Source organism: Centroberyx affinis, unplaced genomic scaffold (genome assembly GCF_046629955.1).
Source record: "Centroberyx affinis isolate AG114_WGS23_722 - 3 ecotype Tasmania unplaced genomic scaffold, CSIRO-AGI_Caff_v1 ptg001260l_1, whole genome shotgun sequence".
NCBI lineage: Eukaryota > Metazoa > Chordata > Actinopteri > Beryciformes > Berycidae > Centroberyx > Centroberyx affinis.
Genome location: NW_027279771.1, coordinates 183,274 through 205,091, shown reverse-complemented (window position 1 = coordinate 205,091; position 21,818 = coordinate 183,274). Strand labels below are relative to the sequence as shown.

The 21,818-nt window shown below is 43.0% G+C and overlaps 1 protein-coding gene across 5 annotated transcripts in view; it reads left to right on the top strand.

The window, feature by feature from the left end:
• pnpla6 (patatin-like phospholipase domain containing 6) overlaps positions 1 to 18,382 on the top strand; it is a 33,018-nt gene extending 14,636 nt beyond the window's left edge. The window contains exons 16-37 of one of the 5 annotated variants that reach the window (XM_071525057.1): positions 1,481 to 1,558; positions 2,091 to 2,296; positions 2,608 to 2,739; positions 2,976 to 3,099; positions 3,726 to 3,839; positions 3,955 to 4,030; positions 4,197 to 4,346; positions 4,613 to 4,676; positions 5,018 to 5,186; positions 5,305 to 5,487; positions 6,038 to 6,156; positions 7,087 to 7,243; positions 7,518 to 7,634; positions 7,800 to 7,869; positions 10,882 to 10,998; positions 12,979 to 13,095; positions 14,794 to 14,942; positions 15,363 to 15,515; positions 15,757 to 15,873; positions 16,110 to 16,197; positions 16,562 to 16,704; positions 17,652 to 18,382. In XM_071525057.1, the coding sequence (XP_071381158.1) occupies positions 1,481 to 1,558; positions 2,091 to 2,296; positions 2,608 to 2,739; positions 2,976 to 3,099; positions 3,726 to 3,839; positions 3,955 to 4,030; positions 4,197 to 4,346; positions 4,613 to 4,676; positions 5,018 to 5,186; positions 5,305 to 5,487; positions 6,038 to 6,156; positions 7,087 to 7,243; positions 7,518 to 7,634; positions 7,800 to 7,869; positions 10,882 to 10,998; positions 12,979 to 13,095; positions 14,794 to 14,942; positions 15,363 to 15,515; positions 15,757 to 15,873; positions 16,110 to 16,197; positions 16,562 to 16,704; positions 17,652 to 17,723 (2,715 nt within the window). In that variant the 3' untranslated portion in view covers positions 17,724 to 18,382. Of the gene's footprint in view, positions 1 to 1,480; positions 1,559 to 2,090; positions 2,297 to 2,607; positions 2,740 to 2,975; positions 3,100 to 3,725; positions 3,840 to 3,954; positions 4,031 to 4,196; positions 4,347 to 4,612; positions 4,677 to 5,017; positions 5,187 to 5,304; positions 5,488 to 6,037; positions 6,157 to 7,086; positions 7,244 to 7,517; positions 7,635 to 7,799; positions 7,870 to 10,881; positions 10,999 to 12,978; positions 13,096 to 14,793; positions 14,943 to 15,362; positions 15,516 to 15,756; positions 15,874 to 16,109; positions 16,198 to 16,558; positions 16,705 to 17,651 lie in introns of all 5 variants that reach the window. The other 4 variants (XM_071525056.1, XM_071525061.1, XM_071525059.1 and 1 more) reach the window with 4 other exon arrangements.
• Positions 18,383 to 21,818: the final 3,436 nt, after the last annotated feature.

Here is a 21,818-nt window from a genome sequence, read left to right as displayed (position 1 = left end):
CTCTAGGCGGCACAAACTGAGACAAAGCGGCATTTGCTCAAGTTGAAATTTTCAGCTTGAGTGAGAAGTTTGCCTGACACATTAAAGCTTCAAACAGGACTCTATCCAGGTCCCTGTAAATTATTTCCAAAATGGTGACTCATTGTAGCACTATGTAGCATTTACTGCGGAGAAAAAAGCAGAAAAATGTCTCATTGGCTAAAAAGTTTAGTCAAGAAAGATATCAACTAAAACCACTAATCATAATGGCTGTGACCATTCCGTGGATTGAGGAATAACAATAGACACATTACATTATTCTTTTACACTTGAATGAGCACACTGTCTTAAGTCACTGTGGCATCCTGGAGCATCTGCTGAAAGATTAAAATGACTAAGATGTTGAAAGGAGGTCAGCCAGCCAGTCATCCCAGTAGGCTCCATCTAGACTCATGAGCTATGCCCAGTCTAGATGATGGGAGGGGGGGCATCACTATCAAGCCACAGCCACTTAAATGCTCAGACAGCAGCTTTCTCTGTCTGGGTTTGGAGTTTAGAGTTCATGGTTTTCACATAAAACAATGATAAAACAGAAATATGCTGGTTAAATAAAACCCTAAGGGGCTTTACCTCATTTCACCTCAAAACAATGGCATATGAGAATGCAATTGAATTGGATAATAGAAGCTAAATGTGCACTTTTGCACATTTACCATTGTGTACTTCAGTTATACTGCTCCACATTCAGTCTTGTTATTGTACTGTTTTCACTGTTTTTATTAATTTACTGCTTTTATTGTACAATGATTTGTGCTGTCTGTGGTATTGTGTCATGCTGCAAGCCAAATGTCCCATGTGGGACAATGAAGAACTGAACTGAACAAAACAGCAACAAAACTCTGTAACACTTTATTTGGATAGTCCAGTGTTGATACTTAACTAACCATCAGGCCTGAGCCTAAGCCTAAACCAGACATTGATTATCTATAGTAAAATTGTCACACTATTGTGCGTTAGTAGTGACAAATTATAGTCACTTGATAGTTGATTATCAGCGTTGGACTAGCCAAATAAAGTGTGACCCAAAACTCAACAAGGAGGAAAGCAGTATAAAAAAACAACAAAGTGAAATAAATGAAAAGTGAGGAAAATAATATTGATTCAAATATACCTAACGCTGAAAATGAAATCAAAGGGAATCTGAGAGCGCAGTAATGACAGGGAAGATGAATGCATGCGAGTGTGTGATGTGTGTGGTAAACTTTCTGTCTGTGCGGTTCTCAGTAGTTATTGCTACATGTCATATTTCAAAATGTCAAGTTGGTGTAAGCACAAAGGATGAGAAACAAACTAAGTTGCGGCACCCTCCGCATTTTGGTTTTCATCCAAGGACGAACACGGAGAATGAAGACATTGTTTCACCAACGTTGATTCTCCTCATTGCCTCACTTTCTTAAAACTGTTTGACTTTTCCTCTGATTGTCTGTCTCCTCTAATCCAGGACCCAGCCTTGTTAAATGGGAGAGTGACTCTGCACCATGCCAAAGCTGGGGCTGTGTTAGCCAGGCAGGGAGACCAGGTACTTGGCACAACACACTACATATTGCTCCCTTTTCTGGAAACTTCAAATGGATTGAACTGTCTGTATTTACCTGGAAATAACAGCGTGGCAGTGTGGCTTGGGGCGCGTTCAAAGTTTACGCTGTAAAACATTTTCCGGTTGAACAATGTGTTTGCTCATAAAACCTTGCGTCCAACGCACTACCGTTTCCTTTTTAATTTCCTGTTTGCTACTTTTGGGGCAATTGAACGTGCCCCTGGTGGTTCCAAAGACCATCCTGTAACCTGAAAGAGCAAGAATTCTGAACCCCTACCTACTGCAGGGGTGATGCTCCTGATCCTCTGAACTCTTATCCATCTGGTGAAATATATGCATGTATGTGAGACTCACAGGGAAAGAAATTCCTAATTTCACTGTGTGTAATATGGCAATTGAAGCACCGTAACAAAACAAAAAACTGAAGGTGGCAGAAAATAAAACATTATTTTTCTCCTCTCTTGCTTCTTTTTCTGCTTTCTCTGTGTCTAATCTTCTTCCTCTTTCCTCTCAGGACGTGAGTCTGCACTTTGTGCTGTCTGGCTGCCTGCATGTCTACCAGCGGATGATTGACAAGCAGGATGCGGTGTGTCTGTTTGTGACCCAGCCGGGGGAGATGGTGGGCCAGCTGGCCGTGCTAACCGGAGAGCCGCTCATCTTCACCATCAAGGCCGTCCGAGACTGTACTTTCCTCAAGATCTCCAAGTCCGACTTCTACGAGTGAGTCGTTTGTCTAGAATGGTCAAACAGCTGAGCCTTATATACAGTATATGATCTCATTAACAAAGCAACAATGTCCCATTATACATCCCACAATGCTAACATACATCCAAAGAACAGAAGAAGCCTTGTAGTTTGAATCACAAATTGAATCTTTTAATATCTCCTGAGACTGATCCGTCTTCCAGAAATTCCTGAATCTTTCATTTTTTGCCATAACCATCCAGTTTAACTTTCATTAGGATGAATGTAAATACTGTGTACAAAGTATTCCTGAAGTCTGTCCCTGTGCTGTGCGCTGCCCCCTGCAGGATCATGAGGGAGCAGCCCAGTGTGGTTCTGAGCGCGGCCCACACTGTGGCCGTCCGCATGTCTCCTTTCGTCAGGCAGATGGACTTTGCTATCGACTGGATGGCTGTGGAGGCCGGCAGAGCCCTCTACAGGTATTCTACCACACACTTTAATATGGAAAGAGATGCACAGTCATAGTTTGCTTCTCTGTGCGTGTGTAGATGAGTCTGAGTACTTTCATCTCCTTATTTGGGAGTCACAATCGTGTTCATTTACTCAATTTAAGAAGAAAACAGGCAGTATACTTCTCAACTCCTGGTCCCATTTAAAAATACTCAAGTCAGTGTGTCTGTAATACTTACTGTGACCTCTCCTCGCCCGTCTACAGACAGGACGACCAGTCAGACTGCACCTACATCATTCTGAATGGCCGTCTGCGTTCAGTCATCCGCAAGGCAAATGGCAAGAAAGAACTGGTGGGGGAGTACGGCCGAGGAGACCTCATCGGAGTGGTGAGAACAAGGCTTTAGTCACACCCTCATTCTGCCTGTGTATTAGAGAAATTAAATGTGGAGCTGAAAGTTAATAAGTCAAAAAGGGCTATTAATCTCAGACCTGAAGTATCATTTGTAAATAATGCTCAGTGTTTGTTTTAACCTGCATGGAGTATGGTTGGGGTTTACTGCATCAGGACAGTTAGGACAAGTTGTCTTTTCTGTGACAGAAACGTATACTTCACTGACTTTCAAATAAGGCTAGTTGTGACGACGTCAGGAACAATTTTATTTTCAATAATTATTTTCAAATAGAATGAGCATTTTAAATGAAATAAAATGTCCAAGTTTGCCGATATGGCATGTTTAAAGTAAAATTGCAGTATAAATTTATATGCAACTAATTGTGCAACCCTACTTTAAAATATCTTACTCCAGTTGTCTATTTTCTGGCATTTACTGTCTGCTTTCCAGCAGCCATTTCTGACACTTAATAGATTCTACTGTGGGCCAAATCCCACCCATCTGGCAAGCATTTTCAAGTGGTTTTTGATCTAGTCAGTCCACTGTATTGTCTTCTTGCTAGTATTATACTAATGCATTATGAAGTGGTCTCTCATGGTGTCCTGCCATATGTTCTTCAGGTGGAGGCCCTGACCAGACAGCCAAGAGCCACCACCGTCCACGCTGTCCGAGACACGGAGCTGGTCAAGCTGCCAGAGGGAACGCTCAACAACATCAAGAGACGGTATCCCCAGGTCAGTACCTTCGCCTTATTCACCAGTTTCCTAACTTACTTGAAAATGAAAATCCAGTCTGTGTTCGGTGTTGTGTACAGTTGAAATGGAACTAATGCTTGATCTCTGTCTTAAGGTGGTGACGCGGCTGATCCACTTGCTGGGCCAGAAGATCCTGGGGAACCTGCAGCAGGGCCGCGGGCCTTTCTCAGGTGAGATGATGAGGATGAGGATGTTAATAATAGTAATGGTAATAATAATGGTAATGTTAGTAATAATGATAATATCAGCAGTAATATTTCTATTTCTCTGTTGGTTCAGCCTGATGCATTAAACTCAGTTCATACTCAGTTCACACTCTATGGTCCTGTCATCCAGGTTCAGCCCTGAGTCTGCCCACTGTGACCACCAGTGCTGACGTCACCAACCCCGCCAGCAACCTCTCCACTGTGGCTGTCCTGCCTGTGTGTGACGAGGTGCCAATCAACGCTTTCAACCTGGAGCTCAGCCACGCCCTCAGTGCCATTGGTAGGTCCACGATGATGTCATTCAAGCAAAACAGCCCTTCTTTCTCTTGGAGTGCAAGATTTCTATTCAGTTAACTCGTTACTAGTTATACATTACAGCAAAGGGCATTAGAGCCATTTTTGTTTGATGTAAAAATGTATGCTGCTTAAATGAAACCGACCTAGCATGCTATAGTAAAGCCAATTGAAATAAACATGGGGAAGTGTAAAGTTCTTTACAAATTGGTCTTGTATGCTTACATATTAAACTGTCTGTCTGATGATTAGGGCCCACTCTGCTGCTGACCAGTGACATCATCAGAGAGCGACTGGGCGCCTCTGCTTTGGACAGGTCAGTTTGATGACATCAACCAGAGAGTCATCTCAATCTTCAATCTTATCATATCAACCCAAAATCTCCTCAAGCGCCAACTAATGTCCTATATAGTCCTATATCCTCCAGTGTCGCATTCTTATTTATCTCTATTTTGCTGTAACCATCTCCATCATTTCCACTCACTCTATCTCCTATTCTATTTTCCAATATCCTTTTGCTATCCTCTTTCTATGGTTCACATTCCCCCTGTCACTTTCCATTACCTCATCACGCTTTTGTTCACTGTCTCTGTCTGTTTTGGTGTATTCAAACTGTGTTACTTCTCTTCATCCGTGTCTTTCCCTTCTATCCGGCAGTATCCATGAGTACCGTCTGTCCGGCTGGCTGGCCCAGCAGGAGGACATCAATCGGATCGTCCTGTACCAGACTGACAGCAGCATGACCCCCTGGACTCAGCGCTGCATCCGTCAGGCTGACTGCATCCTCATCGTGGGCCTGGGAGACCAGGAACCTGCCCCAGGAGAGGTATGTGTGTGTCGCGGGGAATTTTTATGACTTTTTTGCCAACAACAGACCTTTCAAATACAAGTTTTCCCTCTCTTCCTTCTCCTCTTCCCCCTCCTCCTCTTGTCTTTCCCTCCAGTTGGAGCAGATGCTGGAAAACACGGCGGTTCGGGCCCTGAAGCAGCTGGTCCTGCTGCACAGGGAGGACGGGCCGGGCCCCTCCAGGACCGTGGAGTGGCTCAACATGCGTAGCTGGTGCTCTGGACACCTGCACCTCAAGTGTCCCCGCAGGGTCTTCTCCAGACGCAGCCCCACCAAACTGGTAAGAGGCCTTGCAAACTTTTCTACCATCTCTCCCTGGTTTTTCTCACACTTCTCTAGCACACATGATAGTGACACAGGAATCCTTGTTTCATCTGTCGTCTGGTTGGCTGGTTAGCTGGGATTTAGCTTTGCTGTGAACAAGATGATAGTAAACTACCCGGCTAATTTACAAGCCCTGATTGATTTTTTTGTTTTGCTTTGTTTTTGTATTTGTTTGTTTTTTTAAATTGAGATCATGGTAACTTTTTAATGTTGTATTCTACAGTTCTGGAAACTCACACACAGAATTAGGTTCTCCTCCATCCTCCATCTCCACACATCTATGCATACGCCACATAAAGCTTTAATCTGATTGGAAGTGCTTTGAAATGCTGACCAAATTTTGAACACTGACCAAAATTTTAGAATCCAGTCAAGAAATTAAGTTTTGGACAAAGTATGGAGCTTCAAAATGAAAAATGTGTAAGAACCCTAACCCTGAATTGCTGAATGGTGCATGTGAAGTTGATGATTTCTTTTCTCCATTTTTCCTATGTGTTTGTGTGCAGAGGGAGGTGTATGAGAAGGTGTTTGAGAAGACAGCAGACAGACACAGTGATTTCTCTCGACTCGCCCGGGTTCTGACTGGCAACAGCATCGCCCTGGTCCTGGGTGGAGGCGGAGCCAGGTGAGTCGGAAGAACCACAACCAGCCTTAGGAACTGGTGTGGAGCAGGTCGTGTTTCAGAAGGGCTAGAGTTGGATATACCCATTCCCTGGTAAAGTGTGTGAATATTTAATGTTTGTTTTGTGTTGGGTTTTTTTTATTGAACTTCTTGATGCCCGCTTGCAATATTGACATTGCAGTCTACCCACACGTCATGCAGTATCATGCAGCATGCCTGCAGGCCATTGGAGACTGATCATAATATTAAATAAACCAAGGAGACGTAGATTGTGGATGCGTCACACCATTTAGTGGAAAATTTCTGGCCTCAGTTCCTGTCTGGAGCCTCCAGCACTGGCTTTATTACATGTCTTCCACAACAGAATCATTCTAATGGAAAGTTTTCCTCTTTTCCTCATGCAATCTTGAAAATGATTTAAATTTAAATGATTTAAATTATTCAGAATTATACAAACTGTTCTCGATTAATCTGATTTTGGGGCATCTGTTGTATCTCATCCTCATTTTCCATTACTTAAAGCTACACTAGACAAGACTGGTATATTTTTACTTAAAAATCTTATCAGCCTAAATCACAAAGCAGAGGTTGCAATAGAGAAGAGCGTCCCATCCCCTCTTATTGAGACACCGCTGAATTGTCCTTTTTGCCCAAGTGAATTTCTGGTTTTGGGAATGAATACTTTTCTACTCACATGAAGTGACAAATTAAGAGGAAAGCTGGATTCACCAGTGTTACATACATTGCCTCTCTTGTCCCTTTGGTATAAAGTGATCACAGACATCACATTCAGTGATTTTTGGATACTGAAGTTCAAACAGTTTTCAAACAGTTACCTCTCGCTGCCATTTGGAGCTGGCAACATGTGAAGTTGCCCAGTGCAGCATTTCTGATTGCCTGTTGTCTAACTTGTTGTTGTTTTCACTCATGCAGAGGTTGCTCCCATGTGGGTGTGATCAAGGCCATGGAGGAAGCAGGGATTCCCATTGACATCGTGGGCGGGACCTCGATCGGCTCGTTCATTGGTGCACTGTATGCTGAGGAGAGGAGTGCCGTCCGAACCAAACAGAGAGCCAGAGAGTGGTCCAAGGTACACGTCTCCATTCATGCCAACCAGTGGAAACGACTGACTGCCACATTCAATCATTTCCCTCATTCCTCATGTCCAAAATGATATTTGTTAACATCAGTCCCAAAATGAAAAAAGTCTAATCTAGCCAGCAGCCTTCAACTCCATCAAAAGGGAATACCTTGTAACTGATGAGAAATGAAAACCTTTTGGTATTGATTCGAGCGAGAATGTAAACAACACTCTCAATTTCTCTCTATTTTGCCGTCTCTTACACATTGTTGTTCCTTTACAGGCAATGAACTCGGTATTCAAAACGGTCCTGGACCTGACCTATCCCATCACCTCCATGTTCTCTGGATCCGCCTTCAACACCAGCATCTACAAAGTGTTCCAGGACAAGCAAGCTGAGGTGAGAGGTCGCGAACTGGTTTGCCATTGCAACATGGTCTGCTAAAAGAAACAAGTGGGGACAGGAATAGCTTTGTTTTAGAATGAGGGAAATAAAGTTAAAAATTGTAAAATGAATAATGATAAAGTTTAGTACAATATAACTATTTCCTTTGTGCGTCCCCAGGACCTGTGGCTGCCGTACTTCAACGTCACCACTGACATCACGGCCTCAGCCATGCGTGTTCACCAGGATGGTGAGTGACAGCTGACCTGACTCCGGGCTCCGGCCCCCTCTACCATATCGCTGTTTATTGATTGGCTGACTATAGTTATATATACTGTATACAATTTATTAAATTTTTTATTTCATTTTTAAAGCTTAGGATAGTAACCACGTGTATATCAAGACAGAAAAGCGTTTGCTAAGACACACACATAGATACAAAACACACACACACATTGAAAAAAGGGGCATGACCCTAACCCTATGCAGTTAAATGCGCTTGCTCAACACTTAACACAGCTCAGTCCAATCATACTGCCCAGAATGACGGAAAACTAATGTGTGAAATTGGCATGGTCATGAATATATGTTTTAAAAATAATTAAACCGTCAGTGATTACGCTTTTAGCCCTCAGTCACTTAGGTAATAGCTTTAGTCACTGTGCCATTTTACTTCTAAGTGAATATACTGGCAGTCAGTTAACCTTCAGAAGTGGCACTGTTACTCTTCTTGCTCTGTATAAGACAAGACTCATGAATATTATATTCTCACATATGAAATAGGCTTGAGGCAATACACACCTTTTTATAACTTTAACTTGTGTATGCATAATCTATACTGAATGGACTGCACGCTTTCTAATGTATAAGGCTTATACAGAGATTTTATAAACTAGGGGAAACATGGAAATATGGACAAAAGAACAAAAATTTAGATGTTCCTATGCTTGCGTCCTGATGCATCGTCACTGATATAATGTTTCTGAATTGTGTATGTATGTTTGACTGGCAGGGAAAATGCACCATCACTAATGTTAGCTAAAGTAGAATTAGCCTGGGACGACCCCTATCAGGCCACCCACCCCCAAATCCAGTGTGGAATTAAGCGCCACTTTCCATGGCAGAATCTATTTTTCAAATCTACTATAATCACAATAAACAGCGTTATGCCATCTTCTAATGTAGTGTAGATCCAATTGAGACATTACTGGTTTCAGTGTAACATCAGTGTTTTTGATGTGGGCTATTTAGACTTGAGACTGATTGCTGGATTTGGGGGATTTTGTGGGTTTTGCAGGCCTGGGTCTTCCAGAGAAATGTTGAATGCTCATGATTGCATCTTGGCATGTGTGTACTAACTGCTGGAGCAAAGCCTTTATCTCTCTCTCAGTCTCATTTCCCCTCATCCACCTCTGTCACTTCTTCTTCACCATCTAGTTTCCATATCACTCTTTGTTTGTTTGTTTCTTTTTCACTTCTTTTCTCTCTCACCAACTCTGTCTTACTTCATATCTTTCTTTTTCTCTTTCTCTCTTTTTATTATTGATCTTCTTCTCTCTTATTACCCTCTACAATAGGCTAATATGGTGACGCTGTAGCCTCTTCACTGTTTTTCTTTGCCCTCATTTACCTTACACATCTGCTTTGTGTTCAAAACGTGTCTAAAAACTCCCAAAACATGCCCTAGTTATTTCCCTAATGTCGGTTCCTTTTGCACAGACAGACATCGCAGTGCTGTCCATCCATAGGCTACGCTCTAGGCAACATAACTGGTTTAGTCGCTGATCCCTAGACGCCTACCTCCCCTCCCTCCATATCAACTTGTAGGATCCAGAACACTCCACCTTGCCTTTTTTCCCCTTTGCTCCTTAATCCCACTCCCACCCTGCTTCCTTCACACCTTTACCTCCTCTCCTTGCTTCCTCTAGTTTTTTCCTGGTGTGCCTTTCTTCATACATTTCTAGTGTGGCGCTACTCTGAATATGTCACTTTGACTCCAGTTATTGTAACAGGAACAGTGTTTATGCACCGTTTTTTTCATGGGTGCGTTCACGCTAGGCCCCTCGGCAGTGTGTTCAAAGAGGATGTTAAGTGGTTTTCTTTCGACCACACAGTCTGATATGAGCTTGCAATACTTCCTGTGGTTTATCCAGTGAGCAAGATGACCAGAGGCTGACAACTCAAGGCAGTCAGTAGTCTGCTAAGGTTGAGATCTGAAACTTATGCCTGTGTAGATTCATTTCAGTCATTCAGGTAGTAAGATGTCCAAAAACATATACAACCAAAATCCACTGGACTTAAAATGAAGACTTGAAGTGGTGAAACGTCTTCAACTCTTCATTGTAAGTCCAGTGGAGTTTTTTTTTTTTTTTTTTTTGGACATCTGAAACTTCTGTGAAACTAAACACCCAATCTAGCTTGTTTGTAGATCTCCTATCTCTTCATCCAACTCTCCCCTCTCTCTACGGTTTGGGGAATTTTGTTAGAGGGCCTACTTCTTCAAATGAATCTCTCTCTCTCTCTCTCTCTCTCTCTCTCTTTCTCTCTCTCTCTCTCTCTCTCTCTCTCTCTCTCTCTCTCTCTCACATGCACTCGCCCTCCTCCTACCTCTTGCCTCCCTATCTAACAAAGCTAATGCTAATTCTTTAATATGATATGCTTAATAAAAACATCAAACAGACTTAGCATAACTGTTCTAAGGCTATAAAGCTAATTTGTTGTCACTCATCCAACAAATTTGTTGTCATTTATAATGATAGGCTGGTTTGAATTCATGAAAATAATAAGCCTAAATGGTATTCTAAATTATTACAGCAGTGTTTGGTTAAATTGTATTGTGGTGATATTTTAGCATCTTGTTCTGTGTCATTGTTCTGAGCTGAAACTTACACTATTTTCAAATGTTGAAGTCTTTAATTGGCCTTAGAGTAGATTAATTTTATTGGCCTTGGAATAGTCCTACAGTATGCTGTTACATGACATTGGCTTCATCTCAAATTTGTTATTACATTTTGTTAGAAATTGTAGGGACAAAAAGTAATTTTGTTCAGATTGTGTTGTGTAAGAGCTGTTACCCCCTTTTCATCCCCCTTCCTCTCTGTCTCGCTCTTCGCAGCCTATTGCGCTCTCTTCCTCTATTTTGCCAGCGCTCTTTCTGTCTCTCTGTCCCTCCCTGCTCCTCCTCCTCTCTCTTTCCATCTGTGACGTGGAGTCCGGCCCATGTTTGATGTGTTCCTCCTTCTCCATCTCCATTTCCCGACAGGTTGCGTCTGGCGCTATGTTAGAGCCAGCGCCTCTTACACCCCCTATTTACCTCCCCTCTGCGACCCCAAGGATGGCCACTTGCTTGTGGATGGTTGCTATGTTAACAATGTCCCAGGTCAGACTTCAAACTCCCGCTCACCAAACCCCCCTCTCCCCCGTCCATCAAACGACAGTCGACCACTTGGCTACCCTCCTCCTCCTTCTTGTCCTCTCCCTCCCAAGTTCCCGACTCACTCCTTAACCAGCCCCGCCCTGACCAGCTGGACATTGGGTACCCATGGTTTGGAAGGAAAGACTAAATCCAATACATGTCTTTGGATTGATCAAATCAATGCATCATGTTTCAGTGGCCAATAGGATATCTTCTTCACTCCAATTGGCTCTGTAATGCGCACACACTACACACTGCACACACTGTCAGATCCCAATTGGCTTGACCCCACACCTGAATACGACCCCTTACCCACACTCTCCGATTGGCTGTGAGGTTTTGCCCATGCATGTTTGGATATTCATGGGTCAGAGAGAGAGAGGTGCATGATGGTCCTGCTTCTTGTGGCCCTCCTGTTTTTGCTGCCATTTCCCTCCCCCCTTTTTTATCTCCAAAGTTCTGGGCTTGGCTAGTAAACCCTGACGTCTTCATGCGCCACTTCACTTGCTTGTTTTTAGGGTTTTAAGGTTTTATGGTTTTGCAAAAAATTTCACAATTTCTAAAGCAGTGTTGCAAGTAGTTCAGTTTGTCGGTACATTTTCAGTTTGAGATTCAGGTGTGGAGAAATAGAAATAGCACTGTGTATTTGGGTTATAGAAAACCTGATAGTGTTGAAGATGGAGGTACTTTTCAGTGCTTTTCCCTGCCTTACTGGAGATTGTGTAGGACTGCACAAGGTCATCATTACATCTGTCTGTTTATGTCGTGGATCACTGTCGACTCTGTGGGCCTAAATGTTTCTGTCATGTGGACTCAGCTGCGGCTTGTTCCTGGTGTTTCTTATGAGGAAGTCCTCGTGGCTTTGCTTCTGTGCCATATGAATCATCTGTACCTACAGGGACATGATGTGCCTTTCCCAAAAAGCACCTGTCTTCTCCCCCCCTGGCTTTGCTTGCTTTTATGTGCATGCCAATATTCCACACAGTATGAGCCAATCTATATATTTCTCATGAATATATATATTGATGGCGTGTCATTTTGTTCCTTTTGAGTTATTTTGGGAGTAAGTGTTCTGGATCCTACTGTTGCCCATCCTGGTCCCCGTACACACTGAATAAGCTTCTTTGCATCACAGATGCAAACCCTCAACTGATGATAATTAGCCTCTATGGAAAAATTGAAATCTGTAGGCAGTTAAGTAGTCCCTTCAAAGTCCCTCTTCACATAAAAGAGAATTCTACCTCGGCATTCACATTCTCCTCCTGCCCTGCTCAAAACCCCACGCACAGTTGCACCCCTCTCTTTTCTCTTGCGGTGCTCCTTATCCTTCCAACCCATGCAGCACCCGGCCTGCTCCTGCCCCCTGCTGGCGCTGAGCTGTACTGCAGGACTGGACAGGCCGGTTGCCCCCTGACATGTTCACTGTGACAGATCTCCAAACAATGTCACAACATCAGCTGCTGCCGCTCCTTCTCTGACCGGTTTACTGTTTACTGTTTACCGTTTTAGCTTGGTTTCTCATGATCAGTTTCAGCTTCAATATGATTACTTAACATTCAAATTATCAGACAATTTTGCAGAAAATTAGGAGAGGAGCTAATTGATCAGGTGACGTGGAACAAACGCTGTTGTTGAGACATCATTTGGAGATCAAAACAGCCTTGCTCTGTGATGGTTGCCATATACTCTTTTACCTTATGCACGGGTCCATAGTCACACAAGGTCTCTGTGCAAGGTAATGAGGTTTGCAGTGGTGTACATCAGAGTCTAAAGGTGGGCAGAACCACAGTCCTAGCCTTTGCCGGGTCTGGCTACCTCCCTTTGGCCAACCGCCCTGTGGGGTTGGGACTGTGGTCTGCGTCGGCACTAACCTGAGACGTTTAGGCAACGTTATTGAGATGTTATCCCCCTTCCTCCTCCCTCCTTCCCTCCCCGGTGTGCCAGGCTCACTGTGGCGCTATGTGCGGGCGAGCATGACCCTCTCGGGGTACCTGCCGCCTCTCTGCGACCCCAAAGATGGCAACTTGCTAATGGACGGTGGCTACATCAACAACCTGCCAGGCAAGTAGAGGTGGTACCCCCCCTACACACAGTCCTCCATGTCCACCAAACCCCTGTCCCCCAGAGAAGAGGAGGGGTGAAGGTGGGGTGAGGGACGGGGATGATTTTTAGAAGGGGTTTTAAGGAGGTTAGAGATGTTTAGAGGCTGGGTAAGTATGTAGCATTGGGCTTGTCTTGATGCTGATGGAGGGTAGTCCGGTGGTAGTGGAGTGGTGTGTTGAGTTTTCCCCATCTGAATAATGAGTTGGTTCAAACCATTCAGGAACATAAATTCATCTGATAAGGCATTTGGCAAATGTCCAAAAGACCTCCTCATCTAAGTCCATAGAAATTAATTAAAAATAAGAAATTTTGATTATTTTGATAGATGGGGAAAAATCAGCAATGGTTGTTGTATTGAAGGTGGATTCTAAATAAGGACAAACTATCACTTTAAAAAACTAAATCCACATTGAATTGAGGAATGTGGTTTATTTGTCTGTCAAGCAGCCCGGTGTCAGATTGCTGTAGAATTAAAAATGGGGAGAGGGGCTTCTATTATTATCTAATTTGAACTTGACATTTAGGTGACTTATACCTACATTCATTGGTTCAATTGGTTTTTCAAGCCGCTGAGCTTGAAACCACAGCGTGATTCCTCAGTTACTTTTGAGCTACAAGACACCGGGCTGCTTTGAGATTTCTTCTCCTCATGTTGAAATGAGTAAACACTGAAGCTCACATTTTAACCAAAAAGCAGTATTTGCTTCCATTTCAACCAGAGGAAGGTTCAGTTGTCAGTCCGTTTGGATGGAGCGGTGAGGGGGGGGGGCATTTTTTTCTCTGCGGACCATTAAATGCATCTTGATTTCCTGAAAGCATTTGCAAATGCACCAGACCAAATCTACTTATTCCAATAATGTTTATGTGAAGCAAGAAGTAAACAGTCCTTGGCTTTCATCATGGTGCGCAGATGAATCCTCCCCTGAATCTGTCTCTGTGAGTTATGATAAAGTGTATACTCCATACCAAAGATGAAACGCACCCCGTATTTCACAAAGCTCTAGACTGAGTTACTGTGATTGTCTGTTTGGTACAAAAGTGATACCAGTTTTTTGAGGTTTGTGAAATACAGGCTAATGCTTTCTGGGCCCAAAGATTGATCCATCAAAAGGGAGCCATGGGAAATCAACATCTTTTTAATTTCTGAATTTTAATTTTATTTTCTATGCCTTTTCCTCATAGAGTTTGTGCTCAATCAGTGCTACAGTAACAGTTGTTGTTGGCGCAGTGGATCAGTGCTTTGGGCTTGTGGGACGTCTTCCTGTTTCTGTCTTTGAATAGGCTCAGCACCACAAAAATGCTCACCGCCCCAAGGTTGCTTTTAACACTGGCAAGTCAGTGAGAAAGGTCATGACCTCATGCCCTGTGCTGGCCAAGAAAATACAATATTTTGTAAATTGGTATATCTCATAAATTGTCCAAATTGGCCCTGCAGTGGGTCTGACAACTTAGAGAACGGATGTTTTTGTGGTGTAAGTCTGTCTAAACACTATGGCTCTCAAAATGGAGGCTTGAGAAAACTGAGATTACCCTGATTCAAGCTTAGTAACACAGGATTGGTTTTCTTATCATCTCTGCTGCCGGATTTTTTGTTTTGTGTGTGTGTGTATGTGTGCGTGTGTGTGTGAATGCTTGTGTATACGTTACGTCCCACAGCGGACATTGCTAGGAACATGGGTGCCAAAACAGTCATTGCCATCGACGTGGGCAGCCAGGACGAGACGGACCTCTGTAACTATGGCGACAGCTTATCCGGCTGGTGGTTGCTGTGGAAACGGATCAACCCCTGGGCAGAGAAAGTGAAGGTACAGTACGGGTGGGCAGCACAAGCCACCGGCAACCATGGATGACTGAGCAACTTCAAACATGGGCTGCTGTATCTGAGTCAAAGTGACGGCTTTAACACAAAGCGTCCGATCAATGTGCAGCATTGTTCCCCCTGCCACAGAATCAGCAGGCTGAGCCACCCTGCCTAAAATAATCACATTTCTATTGGATTCAGTGGAGAATTCTGGTATCACATGGTGTAAATGCGTTTTCAGAAGCCTCTCCACATCACCCAAATTCCTCAGGGAAATGCCAATGTGCAGTATACATGCTGACATTTGTGTGTTCATACATACAGAGTGATTTTTAAGACACAGTACTATGAGTTCATTGGGATTTTCACACTCACACACACCCCCCCCACCTCCTCCATCCCCATCTCCCCATGGCATGGCCAGGTGCCAGACATGGCAGAGATCCAGTCTCGGTTGGCCTACGTGTCGTGTGTGCGCCAGCTGGAGGTGGTGAAGAAGAGCGCCTACTGCGAGTACATCAGGCCTCCCATCGACCGCTTCAAGACCATGGACTTCGGCAAGTTTGACGAGATCTATGTGAGTTCCTGAATCCTTCCAGCCTGTTTTCATTTTTTTGTTGCCATGTTTGGTTGTTTGTTTTCCTAAGTAAGCATCTGCTCTTTGTCTATGAATTTAAATTTGTTCACAGTGGCAAATGTTAGTGAAATTTTGCTGTGTATTCAAAGTCATGTTATAAAATGAAGTACAAGATGCATTATAATCACAGACATTATGAGAGTCACAAAGTCTGGTTTAATTGTAATACCTCGTCCTTCAGGATGTGGGCTTCCAGCACGGCAAGCTGCTGTTCACTGGCTGGGCCCGCGGTGACATCATCGAGAACATGCTGAAGGACCATCGTTCAGCCGACTACAACGACAGCAAGAGGACGGATGTGAGCTGAGAACACACACACACACACACTTACACACACATACACCATAAATGGTATTTGAAGTGGTTGATGTATAGACTTTCAATTTATTCTACTTTTGCACTCGTAAGTCGCTCTGGATAAGAGCGTAAAAATGCCTAAAATGGAAAATGTAAATCATGTCACCATCAAAGCTATTACTTTAACATTCCTTTCACCTTGCTTCAATGCTCTCGCGATGATTTCTGGTCTCTTAGTCCTGCACATGTCCAGCGGCCGACTTCACTGACCTTGCAGAGATTGTATCCAGGATAGAGCCGGTCCAAAGCTATGTCGCCGCAGAAGGTGAGGGACCACCAGCCAATTCATTTCACTCTAGTAATAATTACTCTACTACAGAAGATCAACAACTAATTTTCTGGTTTTAGATCACTCTAAATTACTTTAAACCCTTGTGATTTTGAGTTGTACCCCCCTTGCACAATTCATGTCTTCATTGTCTCAGGGCTTAAACATCTTTTTTGAAGTTGTCTCCTCCCCTTCATCTACTGTACATCTCCTCTTCATGATTGTAGTGAATTTAATCTGTAAAATAAATGAAGGATCATAGCTTTCACCAGGTCTGTTTCAGATATTTTATGTGATGACTTTCAACCTGGAGGGCCAGTCACATACTAATTTGTCTCTTGTAAATCTTTCCATCCAGCAGAGGAGTCGGACTGTCTGACAGAGTACGAGGAAGACGGGATGGACACAGTGAGAGAGGAGGAGGGGGAGGAGGAGGAGGAAGAGGCAGAGGACCCCGAGGACCACTCCCCTGGAGAGTGGGGCCAGAACGGAGTCTTCCAGACTGTGAGCGCACACAGCCACACACACACAGCCACACTTACCCACACAAAAACATTACAACATCTGGAATGAGGACCTTTCACTGATAATGTCCTCTTTTTCCCCAAAAGACCTCACTTATGTCCAGAACTTTAAACTACAAATGTAAACACATACGAAAACTTGTACCACATCCCAAGTGAGGACTCTCCACTGACTACATTCTTGTTCCAACCCTTAACCTTAATCATTATCCTTCACCACTACTGCCTTAAGCCCTAGGACAATCTAAGCCTAACCCTGATTTTAACCCTAAGCCTAAACCTATCCTCTAACCTTTAAACATAAGTCCCGCCATTTTCGACCTGCACTCTATTTTCCCATCTTTTTGCAGCATACCAATCAATTCTGACCAAAATCTCGTCATTTGCTTCGTGAAAGAGATACTTAACGTCTTGCTTGCCTGAGTGCAATGCTCTCCTGTACAGTCCTATTGCGCCAGTGGATATTAAAAAAAATCTATCAAGCGCAGGGAAGTTGTAGCAACAGCACCAGTGGTGGAAAGCTGTCAGAAACGAGAGAACAGCGAGGCTAAACGTGTGGCATATAAAGCCAGTTAAAAAAACCTAGGTTAATATCGGCATTGTATGTTTTTTTATATTTCTGTTTCCCTCATTCGTGGTCTTCTTCAATCTGTTGTGGGCTTTACAGCTGCCAGTTACCTCAGTCTCTGGCTAGATGCCGTTTCAAGATGAGTGACAAGTGTTGAGGCGAGATCAAGTGTGGGGGAGGAGGGCAAGACTAAAAATATACTTCTGTCTCAAGACAAAAAGTTGCATGTTGTAGCTTTAAATGGCCCCTTTTCAAAGTGAGGACGTTTTTCAAAATTGCTCACTTACATCCAGAACTGAACCTAGCCCTCAAACTAGCGACACTTAAAACTGACACTCTCTTCTGCCTCTCTTCTGCAGGATGAGGAGAAATCTGTGCGCCAACGCCGGAAACTCGATTCCAACACCTGCTCCGAGGTCTCCGACTGCTGACAGAGGGCAAAAGAGGAGCAGGAGAGGGGGGAAAAAAAAGAGAACAGGGGCCAAACTCTGGGTCCAAAAATATCAAGTAGGGGATTGGAAGTTGGACCTCACACTCAGCTCCTGCAACTTTTGAAACTCTGAAAGACTTTTTTTTTTTTTTTTTTCTTCTTGAGGGAATTACCTTTGATCCTTTCCCCCGAACTGATGAACCTTCATCTTTGAACGCACATCAAAGTGGCTTCCTCCTGGCTCTCACACCGGCTTCAGCTCTCCACCCTCCGACTTCACTGACGCGTGGTCTCAAATGCAGACCGTCTCTGGAGGTCTAACCCCACACGGCGTCTCTCCCACCACTTATACACCAGACAGAACCCCTGCCTGCCAACTCGACAAACCCTAATGGGATTCCCTCAATAACCAACGCACACAACACAACCGGGACACTCGTTCTCAAGAGTCACTCAAGTTTCGGTTTCGAATGAACAGGGAGACGCCGCCTGCATGCCCCCGTCTGTCTCTCTGAATGTTTATATACGTCTCTAATGTCGATACAGCTTCATTGCACTTCATTACTGATGAGGAGAAGTATTACACGGTCCATGCATCTCCTGTGCGCCTGTGTGCGCTTGTTCGGACGAGTGTGTGTGTGTGTGTGTGTGTGTGTGTGTGTGTAAACGTCGGTGTGCCTATACGCTCACCCGTGTGTGTTTGTGTGTTGGGAGATGTTTTCTGTACTGAGTGAAGTGTTTCTGAGAAGTGGAAATAGCGAGAAGTTGTAGAGGAAGATTTGATACTGTGTTGTAGTTATAAATGAATGGATGTAGAAGTGTAGTTACTAACAGGCGAGGTGAAGTTGGGAGTTAAGTTTGATGCCAAGTAGGGAGTCAGGTAGGGAAAGATGTGTTGAATATGTGTAGTACTAATTAATGAATGGATGTAGCAATGCAATTACTAACATGCGAGGTCATGTTGGGAGTTAGCTTTAATGCCAAGTAGGGAGTTATGTAGGGAAAGATACGTGAGAATAGATGTTTCATGTAGAATCCAATGTAGTATTAATGCTGAATGAATAGAGGTTGAAATAGAGTTAGAAAGCAGGGGATGGGTAGATTAAAATAAGGAGGAGATACTTGAAAAGAGAGAGACTGTTGGACAAAATGGGTAAAGAATTGGATGAGCTGCTGTAGAAAAGGCAAAGAGTTGAAAGATAGGTTTAAGAATAGATGAAAGAGTGCAGACAGAAGGAAAAAAAAAAAGATGGACCAGTGCCGGAAAAAACATGATTAGCGTTGAGATGTTTTTGTTTAAATCTGCACATACAGTTGAGTAAGCTTGATGTACTGTAGGTAGACTAGATCAGACAGAAGGAGGAGAGAGAATGTAGAGCGAAAAAGTAGGGATGAATGAGATGATTGAAATGCTTGGATGCGATTGTGTGTGCGTGCGCTTGAAATTGTGCGTTTAGTGAAATTGTGTGTTTCAGCCATAACTGTTCACTTGAGATCAAAACGGACGAAGATGATGCCTTTTCAACTGGAGTTTGATCCGTTCACAGCAGACAATGACTATGGAGAGGAGAGCGGGGGGGGGATTTGCCAATTGACTGACACAATACAACACACCCTCCATGTCTTCCCACCTCTGCTTGCATGGGGTCACATACAGCACTCAGGATTCCTACACGTAATTTGACATTTCATTTTCCAGGTTTTGAAAAGAATCAGAATAGATAAAAGGAGGAAAAAAGTCTCATAATGTTGAAAATGTTATGAAGAATAATCCTCAGCTAAGGGGCGATATGGACCAGCCACTATCATCATACCTCACACTGTAAATCGGTTAAAAACCTCAAAATCTGTTAACAAATTTAAGTCTGACAAAATATGGAAGTTTGAAATGGAAAATGCGTAGAAACCCTGAGTAAACCACAACTTCAAACGGCCACAAATTCACCTCATGTAACGACGCTTGATTAATATGGACCTCTTGTAGAAATTGTAACAGAATTATATTATAACATACACAATGTTGATATTCATATGTATATGAGGAGGAAATTTGTAAGTTGATGCTTTGCTGCAAAACAAGGGAACACCTAAAAAAAAAAGAAGGGGATCCCTCTTAAAATCCATTCACCTGTTCTGGATGGTTGCCAGTTTTGCTTTTTTGTTTTTATTTATTTGTGTTACTACTGGCTTTTTAAAAAAAAATCTTTTTTTTAATATGGGGGAGGGAGGGGGGGGGCATCCAAATGAATATAATGAACTGAATGGTTCTTATCTTAATTAGCTTGGCTTTAGCTGTTTTGCACTGAAATATGTGGAATAATTCCTTGCTTGGAAGATGGGATGTTTTGGTTTATCTGCCATCCACCTTGAGATGCCAAGGGAGACTGAAGATGTTCTGACTTGACAAGAGAGAAAGATGTTAATTTAATATGCATATTGGATAATAAATATAAAATATAATATGCATCATGTCTTGGTTCATTTGAGTTATTTTTTTCCTTTTCATAATGTCTCAGAATGTTGATTAAGTTAGTTACAGAATGAGCATTGTTTGGGATGACTTTAGAGGGACAGTTCGGTTTTGGGGGAATTTGTCTAATTTTCCTACTTACCCAGAGTGAGACGAACTCATGGGAGCAGCCGAGGGCATCGGGAGGCAAATTCAGGTCAGTCAGTCAGTCAGGTAACGCTTAGTGAGATGATGCGCTTCGTCAGATGGCCTCTAGAGGGCGGTTCATACGGAGGCACAAAATCAAAAGTTGGCCAGTGTATAGAAATGGATCTAAATCGATCTGTAATGCGCCTGATGTCGCATCACTTCATGTCTGTAATTTGGAGATGTACAGACAGCAGACCAGCAGCACTGAACTCAATCCACAGAGTCTCCCGGTGTGAAAACAAAAGTGAAACTTGACATTCCACAGTCAGTAACGGGGATTTGCAGACAGTAACTCGTCGCTGCCCTACAAACTTTAACGGTAGGTGACGGTACCTTTGGTAATTTAACCGCATCACAGTGCTTCAGTGGGTCTGTACAGGATCTGTGCTTGTTTATGTCTCTGCCTGCAGTTTGGACGAATGGGAGCTGTTAGCGCAATTGCCAGAAGTCTAGGGGATCAAGTAGCAGCTCCTGTCAAAAGTAGGAAAATAGACCTTTTAACTTGACTGGTCTAACAAAGCTGTACATTGTAATTTGAGTATTCATAAAGTCGTTATTTCAACTAATAATAAAGAAATTTGATTTTATCAACTTCCTATCAACTCTCTCATTCCCGGCCGGACTTCTATGATGCGTTCAAAGAAGTCTGCATCTCTGATACCTTCAAGACAATTGGGAACTGGGAAACTTCTCACTTCTGAATAGGAAAATAGATAAGGATGACACACCTGACTATGACTTGACAACCTGACCTATTCTTTATGATCATTATCAAAGACAATGGATAATTTTTTTATTTTTTTTTTTATTGTTTGGTTGATTGGAAAAAAATCAAAACTAGCTCACAAATCCAGTCAAGAATACAACTTCTGGTGAAGTTAAACAGAGTCAAATCAGGCTGGAGAAAAAAAGTATCTGTCACTCCGCTGCCAATAGAACCGTTGTCCACCATTGTAAAAAAAAATTGAAAAATCTCCCATAGGAATGAATGGACTTCCAGCGTAACGTAACGCAAAAGTCAGCTGAGAACGACACGTCAAGGCTGTTTCATGCTTCATGGTGAAATGCAGGTGATGCAGTGAGAGGTTCAGCTCAGATGTAGAGTCCCAGGATCAGGGAATGTTGTTAGAACAGGACAGTTAGGCCAAGCTGCTGTTTGCATCAGTGGTCGGTTCCCAAAACCAAGATCAATATTTGAGTTGGCCCCTCTGTTCAGCTGATGTTTGCTTTCCAGGTATGGGAACACCATGTGTTTGTTTCATGTCAGGTGAAAACTGCAGTCCTACTCACTCTCAAACCACAATTTCAAATTCAAGTATAATGCACTTTTATTTTTTGGTTTTGTTTGTTAAAATTATTAAACGATTAATGTGCATGGGCGTGATTTTCAGGGTTTTTTTAATGTTAGGATTTCAGTTTTTTTATGCACAAGTAGTA